We start from the raw sequence: 20,583 nt of genomic DNA on the forward strand, positions 1-20,583 counted from the left end.
GTCTTTTTTACATGTTTGATTGCTTTCATAGGAATAAAAATACAATATTCTCGTATTTAACACCTTTTTATTGCTTCATTATTTACCTGTTGAACCTGAGTTTGTACTAGTCTTGAATGAGGAAGAAATACAAAGGTAGTGCGAGGTTTTGTTTTGTTTGTTTTTTTAATGTAAAAATTGATTGAGTCAATTGCTCCGATTGAGTGAAGCAGAAATAAGTTCCTGGTTGCTTGCCCGTGGATTAACTCTATCAGTCCACACAAATAACGAAATTAACATATCTGTACTTCTGATGTCTAGGGGTAGACTTAATACGCCTTTAAATAGACTATATATTTTAATGAGATTTTTTATTGCTAGCACATATTTATATAATAAACTTACTGTTTTATAGAAATAGTGTTTAAAAGGTTACCAATTCCCACCTACGTGTAACCTCACTTTTGCAGTTATTATCCTCCTGATTTTGCTCCAGCATTTTGTATATTTGACTGTTCTGCACAGGTTTTATTTCCATCTCATTTAATCCTTTTTTCCCCCTCAAAATGTAAGGTTATCTGTTGTAAGATTCATGACTGCTGATTCTTTTTTATTTACAGTTAACTGGAATACTGTTGCTTAAGCTTCAATCTTAGGATTTTGGTTTGGGCATAGCTTTTGTTTACAGCATAGTTTAACAGAGTTGGTTTTGGCTTTATAATCTATTTGAGTCTTATAATATGAATTTCCTATTTATATGTATTCACATTTGTTTTATGTTGCGCTCTGTTTTTATTGCTTCTTTTTTTTCTTTACACTGTAAGATCCAGTTTTCACCTCCCTTTCTTTCATTTATTTATTTTTAGGGAGAGGGGAAGGGAGGGAGGGAAACATCAGTCGGTTGCCTCTTGGTATGCCCTGATCAGAGACAAAACCTGCAACCCAGGCATGTGCCCTGACTGAAATTGAACCCGCGACCCTTCACTCTGCGGGACAACACCCAGCCAACAGAGCCATACCAGTTAAGGCTCACCTCCTTTTTCTTTGTCACATGATTTTATCTGATTATATTAATTCTCTTAATTTTTGTAGTATTTATAATCTTACATGTCAGCTTTTATCTCTGCTACTTTTGTCAACTCCAGAAGAAATCTTTTGACCCCTTGAATAAAAGCTGAGGAAATAATGTAATAAATACCTCTTCTTTTCCCATTCCCCTTCCTGAATTTTAATTATGGGTACATTATCATAGCTTACAAACATTTACATTGTATTTTGTAGCTACTGTTCACAGGTGTTTTAATCTTAGCTCTCTGGTTAAAATAGTTTCAGTGCTTACTGCTAGTCCTTGTGCCATGGTTTTTTCATTTCTATCTCTATTGGTTGAACTTTTTCCACTGGGAATTCTTTCACAAAGAGATCATGAGAACTGTTTTGTTCCTTGAGTTCTTATACGCTCAAAAATGTTTATCTGCTGTCATTGTGATTGAAGTATTATTTGGCTGAGTATAAAATTGTTGAGTAACATCCTTTTATCACCAAAGAACATCAGAGTCACTCTTCTTTTATCTTTGTACCTGTTGGACATCTGAGGCCAGCTTTCTTTACCTTGCTGCCTACCCCACCCCCCTCAACAAGTGATTTAACCTTTTTGCCTTATATGTCTAAAGGATTTTTTTCTCTTAATCCTTGAAGCCTAGTAACTTTTTAGGTATGTGTTTGTGTTGCTAATTCTGTATTAGTTTTTCTTGGGACATAGTGAGTCTTTTGTTTTTGGAAAATTATCTTGAACCATATCCTAGAGTATCTCTTTGTTCTGCTCCTTTGATTCTCTTATTCTACAACACCAGTTATGTGTATGAGGAGTCTCTATTATCTCCCTTTCCCATATTATATTTTTCTCTAATTTTTAAAAACATCTTGTTCATTTCCATTTTATTTGGAGGTAGGGTTTGCATAGTATAAATACACCCTTTTATTTATTTTAAGATTTTATTTATTTATTTTTAGAGAGAGAGTAAGAGAGGGAGAGAAACATCTGTCAGTTGCCTCTTCCACGCCTCCAAGTGGGGACCTGGCCCACAACCCAGGCATGTGGCTGGACTGGGAATTGAACCGGCAACCTTTCGGTTTGTGGGATGACACTCAATCCACTGAGACACACCAGCCAGGGCTCAAAGACTTCTTTTAATCTATGGTCTCTAATCCCTTGCTAGCATTCTTCATTCAGGTTGTTCCAGATTTGGCTAACAGAAGCCCTTTCAAGCTGGCCTGTGTCCTTTTGACTAGTCCTCATCTTTCTTTGAGCATGTTCTGTTCTCTGATACAACAAAATATTCCACACTAATTTTGTACTTTGATTACTCCAAACTTAGATCAGCCATTCATCTAAGGAATCCCGATTCCTTTTAGTGGGGAGTGGTATTGGCAACAAAATTCTGGAATCCTAGTTATGCTCATTACTATGAGAGTGCCATTGCTTCTAGGCTTTTACTGTATCTCTTTCGATTTCTCTGTGGCCATTTTCTTTCTCTTTGCTGTAGATTATTATTAAAGTTTTGCTCTTAATTCTTCCATTTTTTCCCCTGTAAGTTAGTACCCTACAGCATTTTTAAAGATCACAAGAAATAGTTATATTCAAGTATAGAGTACAATTTTTGTATATGCAATAAGCAAATATATATTCCTGAAATCTAATCCTGCCTATCATTACTCTTTTCACAAGTTCTTTTATTATTAAAGTTGTGTTTTTATAGGTAGTTTTTTTAAAGATTAGGGCATGTCATCTGACAACAACTGTATATTCTTAATATATATTCAGTAGTGTTACTGTATGCTTATATCATGTAGCAGAAGAATAAAGAATTTTTATGGGCTGCAAGTGGAGAATTATTGAAATGTTTACTATTGTTTGGTTACTATATCTGTCTTCAATAACTCTATTGTTTCATGTCTCTATAATTCGCTCTATAACTATTTAAATGACTACTTTAGTACACTAGTTCACAGTGTTCTTTATAAAGCCATAAAATTTTACCTGGAAAGACCCTTAGATTATTGTGTCCAATCCCTTAATTTTACAGATGGAGATACTGATGCCTAACACTTGAATTGTCTTTAAGTTCATGGCTGGTTTGATTGTAGAACCAAGATCAGATTCTACAATACATTTCTGAACTCCTATACTAGGACATTTTTGCTGCGGGTGTTGGAGGTGCTTGGGTCCATGGTACCTGTCTAAAGTTTCCATGGTAACCTAGTGGATAGAGCATTCTTCTATCTTTGCACTCAAGCATTGGGACATTGAGTTTTTCAAAATGATATTGGTCATTTGATGAATAAGAATGGAAAAGAAGATGGGTCAGTTCTTTTTTATTTTCAATTACACTTTACATTCAATATGACTTTGTATTAGTTTCAGGTATGCAGCATAGTGTTAGACGGTCATATACTTTACAAAGTGTTCCCACTCCCCTGAATTTCCAGTACCCACCTGGAACTGTTATTACATAGTTATTACAATATTATTGACTATATTCTGTGCTGTACTTTATATCCCTATGACTATTTCTGTTGTCTTTTCACTGTCCTATTTATAAGTAAGATCTGTTGGTTTTCTTTTTTAAGGTTTTCACTTTAGCAGCATTTTGACATGAAAATAGTTAAATTGGTACAAGTTTCTTAAAAAGTTAAATTTATTATATGATCCATTCCTAGGTATTTACCCAAGAGAAATGAACACATTCATATGAAGACTTGAATGTGAATATTTATAGCAGCATTGTTAATGATAGCCAAAAAGTAGGAACAATCCAAATGTCCATCAAATGGTATATGGATAAAAAAACCCACAAATGTGGTTATTTGTGTAATAAAATAGACTGCAGTGTGGCTATCCATACAATGGAATATTACTTGCTCATAAAAAGGAAGAAAGTACTGCCACATACTACACCATATATGAATCTCTAAACATTGTGCTAAATCAGCAATTTTCAACAGGTTTGCTGCAGCTGGCACACTGGTGTCCTGCAAGAATCTTTAAAATGTGCAATACCTGACTATCTAGGCAGGGGCACAGACCTCTATTTCCTTAGATTGTTAAGTCAAAAAATGACAACAGCCAACACAACATTAGCCATCTGGTGTGAATGAATCAAAATTACAACTTTTTTTCTGTCAGGATTGGCAAAAAATATAATACTGGGTTCACCAAACAGTCTTTTTAGTTTTTCCCATAAAACAAAGGACACGTGTTTACTTTTCACCAATAACTTTATTAGTTTGGATATTTTGAATATTTTGGCTGTCTCCCACTATTGGCTTCTAGTGGATAGAGGGCCAGGGGTGCTGCTAAACATCTTCCAGTGCATAAGACAGTCCACAGCGACTTTGGGACAAGATGGAAGTGTAGGTAGATACACTTGCCTCCTTGCACAACCAGAGAACAACAACAAATTTAAAAAGAAGAAATAACCAGAACTGCCAGAAAATTGAACTGTATGGAAGCCTGACAACCAAGGAATTAGAGAAGAAACAGTCATCTTGACTGGTAGGAGGGGTGGAGACTGCAGCTGGGGTGGAGAGGATTCATGGCAAGACGCTGGCTGGCGGACCAGGCGGGCGAGGCGGGAGCTGGAAGACCAGGTGTTCCCATATTTGTGTGTGGATAAACTGGAGGAACAGCCGGAGAGCAAAACAGATCATGCAGTGCAGGGTTCCAGCATGGGAAAAGAAGGCCCCAAAACCTCTGGCTGTAAAAATCTGTGGGAGTTGCAGCGGCAGGAGTAATTCCCAGCCTAACAAGAGAGTTTGTTGGAGGGACCCACACGGTCCTAGAACATACACAAACCCACTCACCCAGGAATCAGCACCAGAAGGGCCCAATTTGCTTGTGGTAGCGGGGGAAGTGACAGAAAGCAGGCCAAGGGCTGAGCAAGCAGCATTGTTCCCTCTCAGACCTCTCCCCTCATACAGTGTCACAAGGCAACAGCCTGGGTTGCCCCACCCTGGCAAATACCTAAGGCTCCGCCCCTCCCAACTTAACACACATGCTTGAGACAAAGAAATGCGGCGCAAAAGAAAGAACAAACCAAAGCTCCAAAAACAGAACTAGCCTGTGAACAGATAGCCAACCTATCGGATACACAGTTCAAAACACTGGTAATCAGGACGCTCACAGAAGTGGTTGAGTATGGTTGCAAAATGGAGGAAAAGTGAAGGCTATGCAAAGTGAAATAAAGAAAAATATAAAGGGAATCAACAGGAAAGGGAAGGAAACCGGGACGCAGATCAACAATTGAGAGCAGAAGGGAAGAGATGAACATTCAACCAGAACAGAGTGAAGAAACAAGAATTCAAAAAAATGAGCAGAGGCTTAGGAACCCCTGGGCGAAACGTTCCACATCCGAATCATAGGTATGCCAGAAGGAGAAGAGGAAGATCAAGAAACTGAAAACGTACTTGAAAAATAATGAAGGAGAACTTCCCCAATCTGGCAAAGGACACAAGGCTTCCAGGAGATCCAGGAAGCTCAGAGAGTCCCAAAGAAGTTGGACCCACGGAAGCACCCACCAAGGCACATCATAATTACATTACCCAAAATTAAAGACAAGGAGAGAATCTTAAAAGAAACAAGAGGAAAGGAGACAGTTATTTACAAAGGAGTGCCCACAAGACTACCAGCTGATTTCTCACAAGAAACCTTGCAGGGAAGATGGGGCTGGCAAGAAGTATTCAAAGTCATGAAAAGCAAGGGGCTATATCCAAGATTACTCTATCCAGCAAAGCTATCATTTAGAATGGAAGGGTCGATAAAGTGCTTCCCAGAGAAGGTCAAGTTCAAGGAGTTTACCATCACCAAGCTCCTTTCATACGAAATGTCAAAGGGACTTACCTAAGAAAAAGAAGATAAAAAATTATGAACAGTAAAATGACAACCTCACAATTATCAACAACTGAACCTAAAACAAAAACAAACTAAGCAAACAACTAAAACAGGAAAAGAATCACGAAAATGGAGATTGGAGGGGGAGGGGGAAGAATGGGTGGAAAGGTACAGGGAATAAGCAGCATAAATAATAGGTACAAAAAAGGGGGGCGGGATTAAGAATAGTATAGGAAATGGAGAAGCCAAAGAATTTACATGTACAACCCATGGACATGAACTAAGGTGAAGGGGACCACTAGGGGGCAGGCCAGTGCAGGGTGGAGGGAAATAAAGGGAAGAAAAGATGGCACAACTGTAATGGCATTAATAAAATATGTATTAAAAAAACCAAAAGGCAGTCCCACAACAAAGAATTATTTGGCCAAAATGTCATCAGTACCAAGAAACTTTGCAAACCACTTTGGCACATTTAATCAGTCGCACTACCTTTTCAGTATACTGCAAAAATCTCTTGTATTTCAGTTGCATTTTTACCTTTCTTGAAATAATAAAGCCTGATATGCGAATATGTTGCATATTTTCTCCTATCTTCAATACTAAAATGGTTGCAGAAAAATTTTGATAAGCTTTTTAAAAAGTGCATGCTCACATGACTGCTGTCAGAATACAATCTTACAAAATTGTTTTGAAGTTAAAGACAACTAAGTGCTACTAAAGCCATTGTGGGGAAAAAACTAAATGAAATTTTTGGCCAACCCTATATTTTTGGAATGCTGCAGAATTTTTGTAATTAGTTTATGTATGTCATGAAATGAAAAAAGTTGAAAATCACTGCTAAGTGAAGAAATCCAGGAAAAAGAACATGTATTGTGTGATTTCATTTATATGAAGTGTCAACAAAAGGCAGATCTATGGATACAAAGTACTTCAGTGGTTGCCTAGAGCTGAGAATAGGAACAAGGAATGACTTGCACATAGGCATAGGGTTTCTTTTGGGTTGATGGACGTGTTCTAAAATTGGATTGTGGTGATGGTCGCACAACTCTGAATATACTAAACACTACTAATTGTTTACTGTAGGTGAATTTCATAGTATGTAAGTTACACCTCAGTAAAGCTGCTAAAAATCACATTTTAAATTTGATGTTTATAATATTATATTTATCATATTTTCATTGTTAAACATTTTTTCTGCTTCTATTTTTAATTTTCTAAGAATGCTAATGTCAAATCATGTTAATTGATAGTAGTAAAAATGGCCAGCATTTCTAAAAGTTACTATGTACTGAGCATTATGGTAAGTACTTTTCACAGACTATCCCTCAGAAGAAGCACTATGATATAGGTACTGTTATCCCCATTTTGCAGCTGAGGAAATGATGTTCAACCTGTCCTAAGTCTCATAGCTAGGAAAGGAGTCAGTCAGATGGGAATGGAATAGAGACACTCTTGTCCTCTCTCTTTCATGAATGAAAATGCAGTGTTTTTCGTGGTAATTTATATACTGTTTGTACCCTGAGAGTGTGTTAAATACCCTTGTGTGGATGCCACTGTACTGAATACTCTACACCACTATTTGTATGTCATCAATTAGGAAATTCAAATAGGTGTTTGGTATTGCCTGTCTGCCACAGAGCTTGTACAGCATAGCAAATCTTATTGGTCAGTTTTTTTTCTTTTTCTCCACCCTGCAGTCTTAATTTTAAAGACCCTGGGGCAGTCAGAGCTCTGACTTGTACCCTCCTGAAAGAAGATTTTGGACTTTCTATTGATATTCCATTGGAGAGACTAATTCCCACAGTTCCCTTGCGACTCAACTATATTCATTGGGTAGAAGATCTGATTGGTCATCAGGCCTCTGATAAAAGTACTCTCCGAAGGGGAATTGACATAGGTATGTGGTTTTAAATTCTTTTTACTAAATGTAAGTTTAATAAACTTTCCAAGGTCAAATTCTTTGTAAACCTTTCTGGGTATTTGTGAAATAATCTGGCTATAGGTACTACTGCTTTTATTTACTACAAGTGGGCTTTTCTGCCATTGATTTCTCTTGAGAAGGTGTTGTCAGCACCAAATAGAGAGCAAATGGGTAAGAGGGGGAAAATGAAAGTGAGGTTCTTGTTTTCTTAGCTCTTCAGATTACCATGTTGATATCTGTGTATATTGGGTATTATTTTTACTCTGAATTATCTAGTATTAGTAATGTAGTCTCCAAATTGTGATTTTTGTGGTGATGGACATATGATAAAAGATCATGTAGGCCTGAATGCTTTCAGGAATCTCTTGGATGATTATTTGTAAAGGGTTTTAAAGAGTGAAGAAAAGTCATTGAGTAAAAGTAGTATGTTCTCATAATTGTAAACTTCTACAATGGAGAAGACTGTCTAACTTAATTTATTAGGAGAGTAAGTGGATATACAGAAAGAAAGAAACCCAGCGTATGTTTTATATTTATAAATGTGCTATATGTTTGTCATAGTTGATATTTTTATTTGATGGGTTTTTTTTTTAACCCTGTGCTCTTTACCAGTCCTTTATGAAAAAAATGAATTTTTTAATGAATTAAAAGCTTTGTGACTCTTATTTTTAAATATAGTACAGTTAATTGCAAACACTATTTTTAGATAGTAGTAAATGTTTAACTTTGACATTTGCATGCATTTTCAGTCCCAGCCATACATGACCTTTTCAGCAGCATTCATTATTGACCTCTCCTTTCTCCTTTATACACTCTCGTCCATTGGCTTCCATGGCACCAGACTCCTGGTTTTCCTCTTTCATTTGTAGTCTCTCTTCTTACCTTTTCAGGCTCACTTTCCTGTATCTGGCCATTAGGTGTTCAAATCCTTAAAGCTCAGTCTTCATCCCTTTTCTTTTTCAGCACCTTACCGCTAGCCAATTTCATCCACTTTTATGACTATTTTCCACCTCCATGCAAATAACCTACAAATTTATATATTTCTCCAACTGAGATTACTTTCCTAGTCACGTATACATGATAAACTTCATTATCTCAAAAACATTTTAGACTTTGCCATGTCCAAGACCAGGCTCTTATTTTTCTTTTGAACCTTGGTCCTCTTCCTTTATTTTTTATTTCAGTGAATCCACCACATCCCACCCTGTTATCCTTGATATTTACTTCTTCCTATCCTCACTGAGAATGTGTATCATCATTCCCTGTTGATTTTCTTTCTCAAGTATTAAATTACCTACTTTTCTCCATCTTTACTGCCACCATCTCAGTTCAAGTCACCATCATCTCTCTTGGTCTACAGAATAGCTTCTCAGCTACTCTGTTCTCATCGACTCTGTTGCCTCTCTATTCCATTCCTCAGAAAATATGTATAAACCCATATCTGATCACATCCTTACCACTTTAATGACTTCCTGTTGCTTCTGTGATAAACACCTAAACCCTTACTTGGCCTGTGAAAATTTTCATTGTCTGATTTCTGTCCTCTTTTCTAGGCCTCTGTAAGCCTCATTTTATGTGCTACTCTTCCTTTTCTTCTGCATTCTTTAGTTCGTCTGTGAAGGCATCATACCTCCAGGCCTTTTTACACGTTGCTCCCTCTTATGTGGGGCTTCCCACTTTTACCTTATTAAATAGTGTCGTTTATAGTAGTTCTTAACTCAAGCCTTATTTCATCAGGAAAGCATTCTCTGACCTTTTAGGATAAGTTCCTTGATTATGAACTTTAGAAAACCATGTTTCTTCCTTGGCATTATTTTTTAGTTTTTAACTACACATTCTGTTAATTTGGTTGATTTCTCTACCACTAGATTGCAAAGTGCAGAGCCTTTTACTTTTTTGTTTACTAACAAGGGCTAACAAAGGTTCTGGCACATAGTAGGTATCCAATGAGTAATTTGTTTAATATTGATAAATATGTGATTCTTTTTCTTTCAACATTTAAAAATAATGAGCATCCCATATAAGCTAAGCACTATATAAAAATACTGGGGTTTAACAAAAGCTTTTGCCCTTTTATGTTTATGGCAGAAGATTGGCTTGATGGGTTATATTAAGCTTAAAAAGCTTGAGAGCCTATTTGGTACTAATTTATTTTAATTATGCCCTAAACCTTCTAGAATAACACTTGGGGATATAGGAGGTTAATGGATTTTAGCTCTTCATAAGGGCACTGGTGCTGAAATCACATTCATTCTAATTAGGGTTTTATATAAAGTCTTCCCCTAGACTCTCATCAGTTTGCTCTAATTCTATGATTATACAGTTTCCATTTTTATTTATCATTACAATTTTTTTTCCATTTAAAAATGTCATTCAGCTTTCTGAGGGGATTCGAATTTTAGAGGGCAGGTCTTTTGGTCTAAAGAGTTGAGAAACTTGGTTTGTTTGTTTATTTATCTATTTAAATTTTTTGGCAGAAGACAGGCCTTTTACCTGTGTTTATCATTAGGCAACTGAAGAAAAGTGTAATTTATTTATTTATTTATTTATTGCTTTTAAATAAAATTGAAATATGAAGAGAGAAGCAGTTATGTGAGAATCAAGGGCCTGGTATATGGTCTGGATTTTTTTTTTTGTCTTGTTTTTTGGTCTCTGCATAGATGAAAGTACTACTTGAAACTCCTTGTTCTGAGTGACTGTGGCTTACCAGAATGGCTAGCAGGCAGCTAAGTAACTATGGCCTCTGCGAGGAGCTTGAGTACCCTTTACCATCCTTTCCCTCACCATGTCACACATCCTCACGGCGTTGTTTGTTCAATAGCATCAGGGCCTGAATGTAAACATGATAGAATGTTTAGCAATCACTGTGACTGTCAAAGAGCTTAAATGTTCTGGCCATCAGTTGTCCTGTCTTTTATTAGACTACTCAGAATCCTTAATGAAGAAGCAGTAAGATGAGCTTGGGTTTTCTCTGGGTTAAGAGTATCTCTAGCTTCCACTCTTCTGCACCAAGATGTGACCAGGGGAAAGCAGGCCTGGAGTTGCTCGTATGAGTTAACTACTTAGGCCCTTGGGAGAAACGTTGGCTTTTCTTCTCTAACGTCTTACTGGCCAAGATTAGTCAGTGGTTGTAGAAACAATATTTGATGTTAGTATATAGTCCATCCAGTCCATGGTTAGGGGCTCTACATACAAATTATGATGAAACCCTGGTTGTCAAAGAGTGATCTTTGCCTGGAGCATTTGCCTCTGAATGTTTCCCTTGAAATTTTGGTGGGACAAGCCAGTGATATCATGATGTTTTGGATCTGGATCAAATGTGTTTCCATGTCTCCACATGTAAGATGAATTTTCTCTTTAGTGTTTTTAAAATTCTGGTTTCCTTCAAATAACAACTCACAGATTATGTGTGGAATTGGGTGATTCATTATTGTAAAAACTTTATACCTTACGTATTTTTTCTACTTTTGGGGAATGGAGTATCTAATTGAGTACTGTGGTGTTTTAACAATTAGCATTGATTTCTTTTAAAAATACCAAGTTTTGTGTGAAATTTAAAATGTTTTATACATCAAAATAAATTGTTTTGACAATTTTCAGTTAATTAGTCCTGTATTCCTTGATCACCAGCCAGTTATGCACCCTTTGTTTTATATGCAACACACAAAAAGGATCAGCAAGATTTGTATCCTCTAAGAAATTTGAATCTGTCCTGGCTGGTGTGGCTAAGTCGGTTGAGTGCTGGCCTGCAAACCAGGGGGTCGCTGGTTCTATTCCCAGTGTAGAGCATGAACCTGGGTTGTAGGCCAGGTCCCCAGAGAGGTGCAACCACACATTGATGTTTCTCTCCCTCTCTTCCTCCCTCTTCCCCTCTCTAAAAATACATAAATAAAATCTTTTTAAGAAAATTTGAATCTAATTATGAGGCAGGACTAACACACATAAAACAGCTAGAGAACGCAGTAGCCACAGTATGTACATAATTAGGTACCAGCTTGTGAATTAAATTGTCAAGGCTGTAAGAATTCTAAAACAAGAAGAATGGTGTTTTTGCTTGTTATTCTCACCTTTCCCTCAGGTATGTGTAATGTGATTTGAATTTTCATTTTACTAGGTACTGGAGCATCCTGCATCTATCCTTTACTTGGAAGTACCTTAAATGGCTGGTATTTCCTTGCAACAGAAGTAGATGATATGTGCTTCAACTATGCAAAGAAAAATGTGGAACAGAATAACTTATCTGATCTTATAAAAGGTTAGTTCTACAGAATAAATATCCCTTTTAAGCTTTCTTTATTAACCTATTTTTCTAATTTAACACATCTTTTGCTTTAATATGCAAACTTTGGTAATTGAAGAAATCTGGTACATTGTAATTGGATTTGCTCTTTTGTTATCAGAATTAATTCAGAAAGAAATAGAGTAAATACAGTTGATCCTCATAATTTGTGGATTCTATATTTGTGAATTTGGCTACTTGGGGTCATTTTTTAATCCCAAAATTAATTCTCATGGTACTTTGGTCGTTATCCGTAGACGTGCAGGGTGGCAAAAAACTTGAGTCACCCAGCATGCATGTTCCCAGCTACAGATGAACAAGATGATGCTCTGCCTTCTTGTTTCAGCTCTTATACTGTAAACAAGTGTCCTTTCCATGGGCTGTTTAGTGCTACTTTTTTGCACTTCTGTGCTTTTTCTTGGTGATTTTGCTGTTTAAAATGGCTCCTAAATACAGTGCTTAAGTGCTACCTGGTGTTCCTAAGTACGAGAAGACCATGATACGCCTTACAAAGAAAATATGTTAGATAAGCCTTGTTCAGACATGAGTTACAGTGCCATTGACCATGAGTTGTGTTAATGAATCAACAATGTATGTTAAATAAAGTGTCTTTAAACAGAGGCATGTATAAAAATTGGTTGATGGAAATGCTGGACCAGAGGATTGCAGTTACCTAACCCACCTTTATTTCTCCTCGGAGCCAATGGTTCAGTATTTACTAATTCAGTAGTTGTGACGACTTGATAGAACATAAATATTTATTCATATACTGCAAATAGGATCAATAGTATATGAAGTAACCTACTCATCAAGATTTTAAAAGAAAACCCTACTGCTAATTAAATTATACCATCTTTTTAAAAATTATTTTTTCAGTACATGGAACTGTGTTACAAATAGTTGAATTTCCTTAATAATTAGTTACTTTTTATTTTTGTGCTTATGTTATACATAAAGGACTGGGTTTTTTGTTTTTGTTTTTCTTTTCATTAAAGTGATCCTATAAAGAGACTCCATAAAGTTTATGGAAGAAATAGGCTTTTATTGCTAGTGTTAAACATAGGATTGTAATGGGAGACAGTGATATTATTAATGTATTTTTTAAGTTACCCATTCCTGTATTACAAAGTACTCTAAAATCTAGCAGACTTAAACAATGGACATTTATTACTCATGGTTTCAGTGCATCAGGAATTTGGGCATGGTCTAGCTGTGTGGTTCTGGTTCAGAGTTTTTCCACATGGTTGCCATCATCTGAAGGATTGACTAGGAGTAAAGACTTGCTTCCGCCCTGATTGGTGTGGCTCAGTTGTTTGAGTGTCATCCTGCAAAGCAAGAGGTCGCAATTTCAATTCCTGGTCAGCATACAAGCCTAGGTTGCAAGTTCAGTCCCTGGTCAGGGTGCATGTGAGAGACAACTTACGGACATTTCTCACATTGATGTTTCTCTCCCTCTCTTTCTGTCTCCCTTCTACCCTCTCCAAAAATAAATAAGTAAAAATCTTTTAAAAAGACTTGCCTCCAAGATGGCTCACTTACATGGCTGTTACCAGGAAGCCTTAGTTCATTGTCATGTGAATCTCTTCTCAGAGCTGCTTGACCATCCTTACAGCATGTTAGCTGGCTTCTAGAGCAAGTAATTCGAGATAGGACAAAGAAGAAGCCACATTACTTTTTACGGCCTAGCCTCTGAAGTGACACCCTATCAGTTCCATCATATTCTATTCAATAAAAGCGAGTCAGTGAATACTGCCTATACTTAAAGAGAGGGAAGTCAGCCTCCACCTCTTGAAGGGACTAGTGTCAAAGAATTTGTGGACATATTTGAAAACTATCACAGCTTTTATAGTAATTAACAGTTCCTATTTTTTCTCCTAGTGGTAAAAGTACCACAGAAAACACTCCTGATGGATGCTCTTAAAGAAGAATCTGAGATAGTCTATGACTTTTGCATGTGCAATCCTCCCTTTTTTGCCAATCAGTTGGAAGCCAAGGTAAAATACCTTTTCCTTAAAAGCAATTGAATATTCATCTAAGTTTACTTTGCAAAAATAAGAGCAAAGAACAGCTTTTGTTTTTGAATCTATATGTGGCTGCTTTTGTAATCAGGCACGTGAAAACCCAATTCAGATTGACATAACCAGAAAGGACGTTTATTGGCTTATGTATCTGAGAAATCTAGCAGTAGTCTTGACTTCAGGAACGATTTGATCAAGGGGTTCGTAGTAGTATCAAAACTGAGGCTCAGGTTTTCCAGGTTTCTGTGGGCTTTGACCTGGCCCTTGGGTGATTTTGCTCTCAGGCTGGTTTACTTGTGGCAGAATAATATTTGAGGAGGGGAGAGAGTGAGGACAGAGCTCTTTGCTTCCCCCAAACATTCAGCTTTTGGGTTTCTTCTGATTGGACCAGTTGAGGTCACAGGGTACTCTTATATTGGGTTTATTGGCTTAGGGAGGAGGTTAACTGTTTTTATTGCCACCTGTCATTTGAGAGTAAACAAGTATCCAATTTAGTCTTTCCAACTTTGAATGAAAAATGTATTTGCTTATGAATATGGGAAGAGATACATTGGGTGAAAAACAAAGAACCTATTAAAAATCTCAGTACTATAAAATACTGATTTAAACTATTTTCTTTCATCTGGTTAATTCTCTATTAATAGAAAGGTAGTAATATTAATCAAAAGGAAATAAGAGGGTATATATGCTCAAAGCTTTAAAAGAATATATTGTTTTTAGAATCAGTAAGGTAATGTAAAAGTACCATTTACATACCTCATAACAAAATAAACTCTAGATGGATTAAATTTGGTGTTGGAGGGTGGAGCAGGGAGTTGGACAGAAACTTATTAACAATACCAACATTCTAAGTTGGAACATAAAGAGAAGCAGAATTTAAGAAATCTAAATTTTCACCTTTGATGCAGATAAATTATAAGAACTAAAATAGCCATATAACCTGGAGTACTTTTTTTTTAAATATTGAGATACAACATATGTACATGAAAGTACATGTCATAAAGGTAAGCTGTGGATTTTCTAAAGTGAACACTCCTGCAGAGTTAGCATCCAAATAAGAAATAGAATACAGAGTGAGGCAAAAGTAGGTTTAGTTATGAGTATCCAAAACGCAGGATTTATTCTTGTATTATTATTTATTGTATTATATTCCATATGAACAGCTGTAAAACTCCTTTTGCCCCACCATGTATTACCAGCATCAGAACTAAATAACTTTTTATAATGCACCCACTTAAAAGGCAGAATTTAATTATTTTTAGTATATTCACAGAGTTGTACAGCCATCACCACAATCAGTTTTAGAACATTTTCATCATCCCCTGCTCCCCACCCCCCAAAAAAAAATCCATACCAAATTAGTCTCAGTTTACTTACTGTTTCTATGGATTTGCCTGTTTCAGACATTTTATATAAATGGAATCATACAGTATGTAATGTCTTGTGACTGACTTTTTTCACTAAGCATAACATATATTCAAGGTTCATTCATCTTATAGCATCTATTGGTACTTCATTTCTTTTTATTACCAAATTTTTTTTATTGTATGGAAATACTACATTTCACTTATCCATTCATTAGGTGATGGCATTTGGGTTGTTCCCATTTTTTTCCATGAAAATGCTACTGTGAACATTTGTGTACAATGTATGGGCATGTTTTCATTTCTCTTGGATTTATACAAGGGGGAACCCAGAAAAACCTGGAATTATCTGCTGGAGGGCGGGCCCCTTGTAATATAGGCTTACCCCACTAAGTGGTCTAGGAACCGATCTCTATCAGTGGTTCAGTTGGGGTTGCGAGAGGCTGCGTTCAGCTTCAGTGAGTTTTTTTTTCTTGAAGGCTTTTTCAGTGCATTTACCCATTTCATGATGGGTGGTTTGCAAGCACACCTGCCCACATGGTGCTGAGTGTTCATCATTTTTTGACCAAAAATGGCATGACCCTCATGTCCCACCCTTCCTGTTTACCCAGTCTTGCCCCAGGAGACGTTTTGTTTCCCTGGATGAAAAAAGTCCTCAAAGGGAAACATTTCTGTTGATGTGGAAAAGGTGATACAAAAAAACAGCAGAAGCACTAAAAGGCATCAAAAGCAATGAGTTCAAAACCTGTTTTGAACTTCCCTAATTTGGTGAAGGAAATAGACATGCAAGTCCAGGAAGCGCAGAGAGTCCTAACAATAATGAATGCAAAGAGGCCCACTTCAAGACATGTCATTATTAAAAAGCCAAAGTTTAAAGATAAAGAGGGACTCTTAAAAACAAGAGAAAAGAAGTTAGTTACTGGAAGGTTGCCAGGTGGGAGGGGGGAGAGGAAGAAGCCAGGTGGGAGGGCGAAGGAGGAGTACATATGAAGAGGTGAGAGGATTAAGAAGTACAAATAGGTAGTTACAGAATAGCCGTGGGGATATAAAGTACAATATAGGAAATAGGGTAGCCAAAGAACTTATACACATGACTATGGACATGAACAATGGTATGGGGATTGCCTGGGGGCATGGTGCTCAGTGGAGGGGAGCAAAGGGGGAATAATCAGGACAACTGTAATAATATGATCAATAAAATATAATTTTTAAAAAAAAAAGCTATTTTGAGCAGGGGAAAAAAGTCTTGATAGGTGTATTGCATCTAAGGGAGAGTACTTTGAAGGTGACCAAAGTTTAAACATGTAAAAATATATAATTTTTATAACCAAATTCCGGGGTTTTTTGGGTACCCCCTTGTTTTACAGAAAGTGTGGAATTACTGGGTCATATGATAACTCTATGTTTAATTATTTGAGAAACTACCAGACTGGTTTCCAAAGAATCTGCATCATTTTTCATCCTACCATGAGCAGTGTATTAGAGTTACAGTTTCTTCATATCCTTGTTAATTATGGCCATCCTAGTGGGGATAATGTGGTATCTCATTTTAGTTTTGATGTGCATTGATGGCTAATGATATTGAAAATCTTTACATGTGTGTATTAGCCATTTGTATATCTTTGGAAAAATGCCTATTTGGATCCTTGCCCCTTTAAAAATTGGGTTATTTTTCTTTTTATTGTTATAAGAATTCTTTGTGTATTATAGATACATCTCTCATTAGATATATTATTTGCAAACACATTCTCCCATCCTGTGGATTGTCTTGTTACTTTCTTGATGGTGTCCTTTGCAGTTCAAAAGTTTTTAATTTTTATGCAGTCCAGTTTATATAGTTTTTGTTGTTGCTTATGCTTTTGGTGTCATATTTAAAAAACCACCTGGCCAAGAAGGAGGTGTAGGTTGATACTTTGCCTCATCGCACAACCAAAAGGACAACAGCAAATTAAAAAACAAAAAATAAACAGAACTGCCAGAAAATCGAACTCTATGGAAGTCTGACAACCAAGGGGTTGAAGAAGAAACATTCATCCTGACCAGTAAGAGGGGTGGAGACAGGCAGCTGGGGCAGAGAGGATGCGTTGCAAGGCAGTGGCTGGAGGACCAGGTGGTCCCACATTCACATGCAGGTACTGAGAAGAACAGCTGGGGAGCGAGACCAACCATGCAATCTAGGGTTCCAGTGTGGGAAAAGAAAGCCTCGGACCTCTGGCTTTAAAAATCAGTGGGGGGTGCAGAGGCGGGAGAAACTCCCAGCCTCATAGGAGAGTTCTGTTGGAGAGACCCACAGGATCCTAGAATGTACAGAGACCCCTTACCCGGGAATCAGCACCAGAAGGACCCAGTTCGCTTGTGGGTAGTGAGGGAAGTGACTGAAAACCTATCAAGAGCTGAGCAAGAGGCATTGTTCCCTCTTGGGCCCCTCCCTCACATACAGCATTACAAGGGAGTGACCTGGGTTGCCCTACCCTGGCAAATACCTAAGGCTCCACCCCTCCCAACTTAACACACACACTGAGACAAAGAAATGCGGCCCAAATGAAAGAACAAATCAAAGCTCCAAAAACAGAACTAGCCTGTGAACAGATAGCCAACCTATCGGATACACAGTTCAAAACACTGGTAATCAGGATGCTCACAGAAATGGTTGAGTATGATCGCAAAATGGAGGGAAAAACAAAGGCTATGCAAAGTGAAATAAAGAAAAATATAAAGGGAATCAACAGGAAAGGGAAGGAAACCGGGACTCAAATCAACGATTGGGAGCAGAAGGGAAGAGATGAACATTCAACCAGAACAGAGTGAAGAAACAAGAATTCAAAAAAATGAGCAGAGGCTTAGGAACCCCTGGGACAACTTGAAATGTTCCAACATCCGAATCATAGGTGTGCCAGAAGGAGAAGAGGAAGATCAAGAAACTGAAAACGTACTTGAAAAATAATGAAGGAGAACTTCCCCAATCTGGCAAAGGACACAAGACTTCCAGGAGATCCAGGAAGCTCAGAGAGTCCCAAAGAAGTTGGACCCACGGAAGCACCCACCAAGGCACATCATAATTACATTACCCAAAATTAAAGACAAGGAGAGAATCTTAAAAGAAACAAGAGGAAAGGAGACAGTTATTTATGAAGGAGTGCCCCACAAGACAATCGGCTGATTTCTCAAAAGAAACCTTGCAGGGAAGATGGGGCTGGCAAGAAGTATTCAAAGTCATGAAAAGCAAGGGGCTATATCCAAGATTACTCTATCCAGCAAAGCTATTATTTAGAATGGAAAGGTCAATAAAGTGCTTCCCAGAGAAGGTCAAGTTCAAGGAGTTCATCATCACAAAGCCCCTTTTATATGAAATGTCAAAGGATTTATCTAAGAAAAAGAAGATCAAAAATTATGAACAGTAAAAGGACAACAAACTCACAACTATCAACAACTGAACCTAAAAAAAAACAACTAAGCAAACAACTAGAACAGGCACAGAATCATAGAAATGGAGATCAGAGGGGAAGGGAGGGGTAAAAATGGGGGAAAAGGTACAGGGAATAAGCAGCATAAATAGTAAGTACAAAATAGACAGGAGGGGGGAGGGGTTAAGAATAGTATAGGAAATGGAGAAGCCAAAGAACTTACATGTACAACCAGTGGACAAGAACTAAGGAGGCAGGATGCTGGGGGGGAGGGTTGGTGCAGGGTGGAGGGGAATAAAGATGAAAAAAAATGGGACAACTGTAATAACATAAAATATATATATATAAAAAAACCATTGCTTGATCTAAGGTTATGAAATTTACTGTTATGTTTTCTTCTAAGAGTTTTATAGTTTTAACTTTTATATTTAGATCTTTGATCCATTTGAATTATTTTTTTAAATATGATGCGAGGTAGGAATGGACTAAATTTTAAAAGTAAAACCGTGACAATGGTAGTAGAAAACATAAGTAAATATTTATATAATTTTTGGATGTAATATTTACTGTACATGATACCAAGACAGAAAACAAAGAAAAAGTGACAGAATTGGGTGCATAAAAAGGTAAAATTTCTGTATGTTTACCCACAAAGATGTAAGGTAAAAGATCCTAGGAAGGAATATTTGCATGAATGCATTTTTTTCAATGTAATATTGGAAGGATTATATGATTTTTAAATCCTAAATCCAGAATGATATTTGGAAACTAAAATTATGTCTCAGCATTCTTATTTGGCACTAGATTACAGTCAAAGACTTGATCATAAGGTGTAAAATTTTTCACCAGGGTTTTTCGTTGTTGTTGTTCAGGGAGTAAACTCTCGAAATCCTCGAAGACCTCCACCTAGTTCTGTAAATACAGGAGGTATCACAGAGATCATGGCAGAAGGAGGCGAATTAGAGTTTGTTAAAAGGATCATCCATGACAGTTTACAACTTAAAAAAAGACTAAGGTAAGTTGATCATTACAGTATGGGAATATTTACCCCCTGTGTAATTACAAAAGAAACCATGCCACACAGTCAATGTAACCACAGTGATCTAAAGAACAGACAGAGAAAAATGGAAAAGGTAGTAGGTCCTACAGTCTGCAAAGACCCTGTTTCTGAGGATGCACTCATGCCTTTAATTGATTTGCGTTTCCTGTAATCATCTGTACTACATGGATAGAAAGGAGGAAAATACCATATGATTGTATTACTTTTATTTCGATACTGTGATGGAACAAAACAGATTCAAATATGGCTTTTGATTAGAAAACAGATGGATTCAAATCTGTCCCATGAAGCAGAAAAAATTTGTTGCTTAGTCCTTGAAGCAATTTATGTTCTTGAAATCAGTCTCCCAAACAATGACAGATGTGAGGAAATTGAACTGTCAAGAACTTAATGAAGGGAAGCTGAGATCACTAACCAGTTCCAGAGGAAAGTTAAGTTAAAAGCTAATTATTTTGCGCAACACACCTGTTATTAAGCAGCATCAGGTACTCAAAAAGAGCTATTTGCCTCACTTGACTTCTCACCCTGCCAAGAGTTGTTGAAATGATGGATAATGCAGTACAAAACTAAAAGGTTTTGAACCCTAGAATTTAGCTTTGAGACAGAGAAGATTTTTTAAAAATTGAGGTAAAAAATACACATAACAAAATTTACCACCTTAATTGTTTTTA

At 37.0% G+C, this 20,583-nt stretch overlaps 1 protein-coding gene across 2 annotated transcripts in view; it reads left to right on the forward strand.

The window, feature by feature from the left end:
* Nucleotides 1–20,583, forward strand: part of METTL16 (methyltransferase 16, RNA N6-adenosine) — a 66,038-nt gene that overhangs the window by 17,357 nt on the left and 28,098 nt on the right. For both annotated transcript variants that reach the window (XM_054575895.1, XM_054575894.1), the window contains 4 exons: nt 7,564–7,763; nt 11,902–12,042; nt 13,945–14,060; nt 19,725–19,867. In XM_054575895.1, coding sequence (XP_054431870.1) covers nt 7,564–7,763; nt 11,902–12,042; nt 13,945–14,060; nt 19,725–19,867 — 600 coding nt within the window. The remainder of the gene's footprint in view (nt 1–7,563; nt 7,764–11,901; nt 12,043–13,944; nt 14,061–19,724; nt 19,868–20,583) is intronic.

The sequence above is a fragment of the Pteronotus mesoamericanus genome, unplaced genomic scaffold (genome assembly GCF_021234165.1).
Source record: "Pteronotus mesoamericanus isolate MK-2021 breed Mesoamerican mustached bat unplaced genomic scaffold, CSHL_Meso_final contig_317, whole genome shotgun sequence".
Lineage (NCBI taxonomy): Eukaryota > Metazoa > Chordata > Mammalia > Chiroptera > Mormoopidae > Pteronotus > Pteronotus mesoamericanus.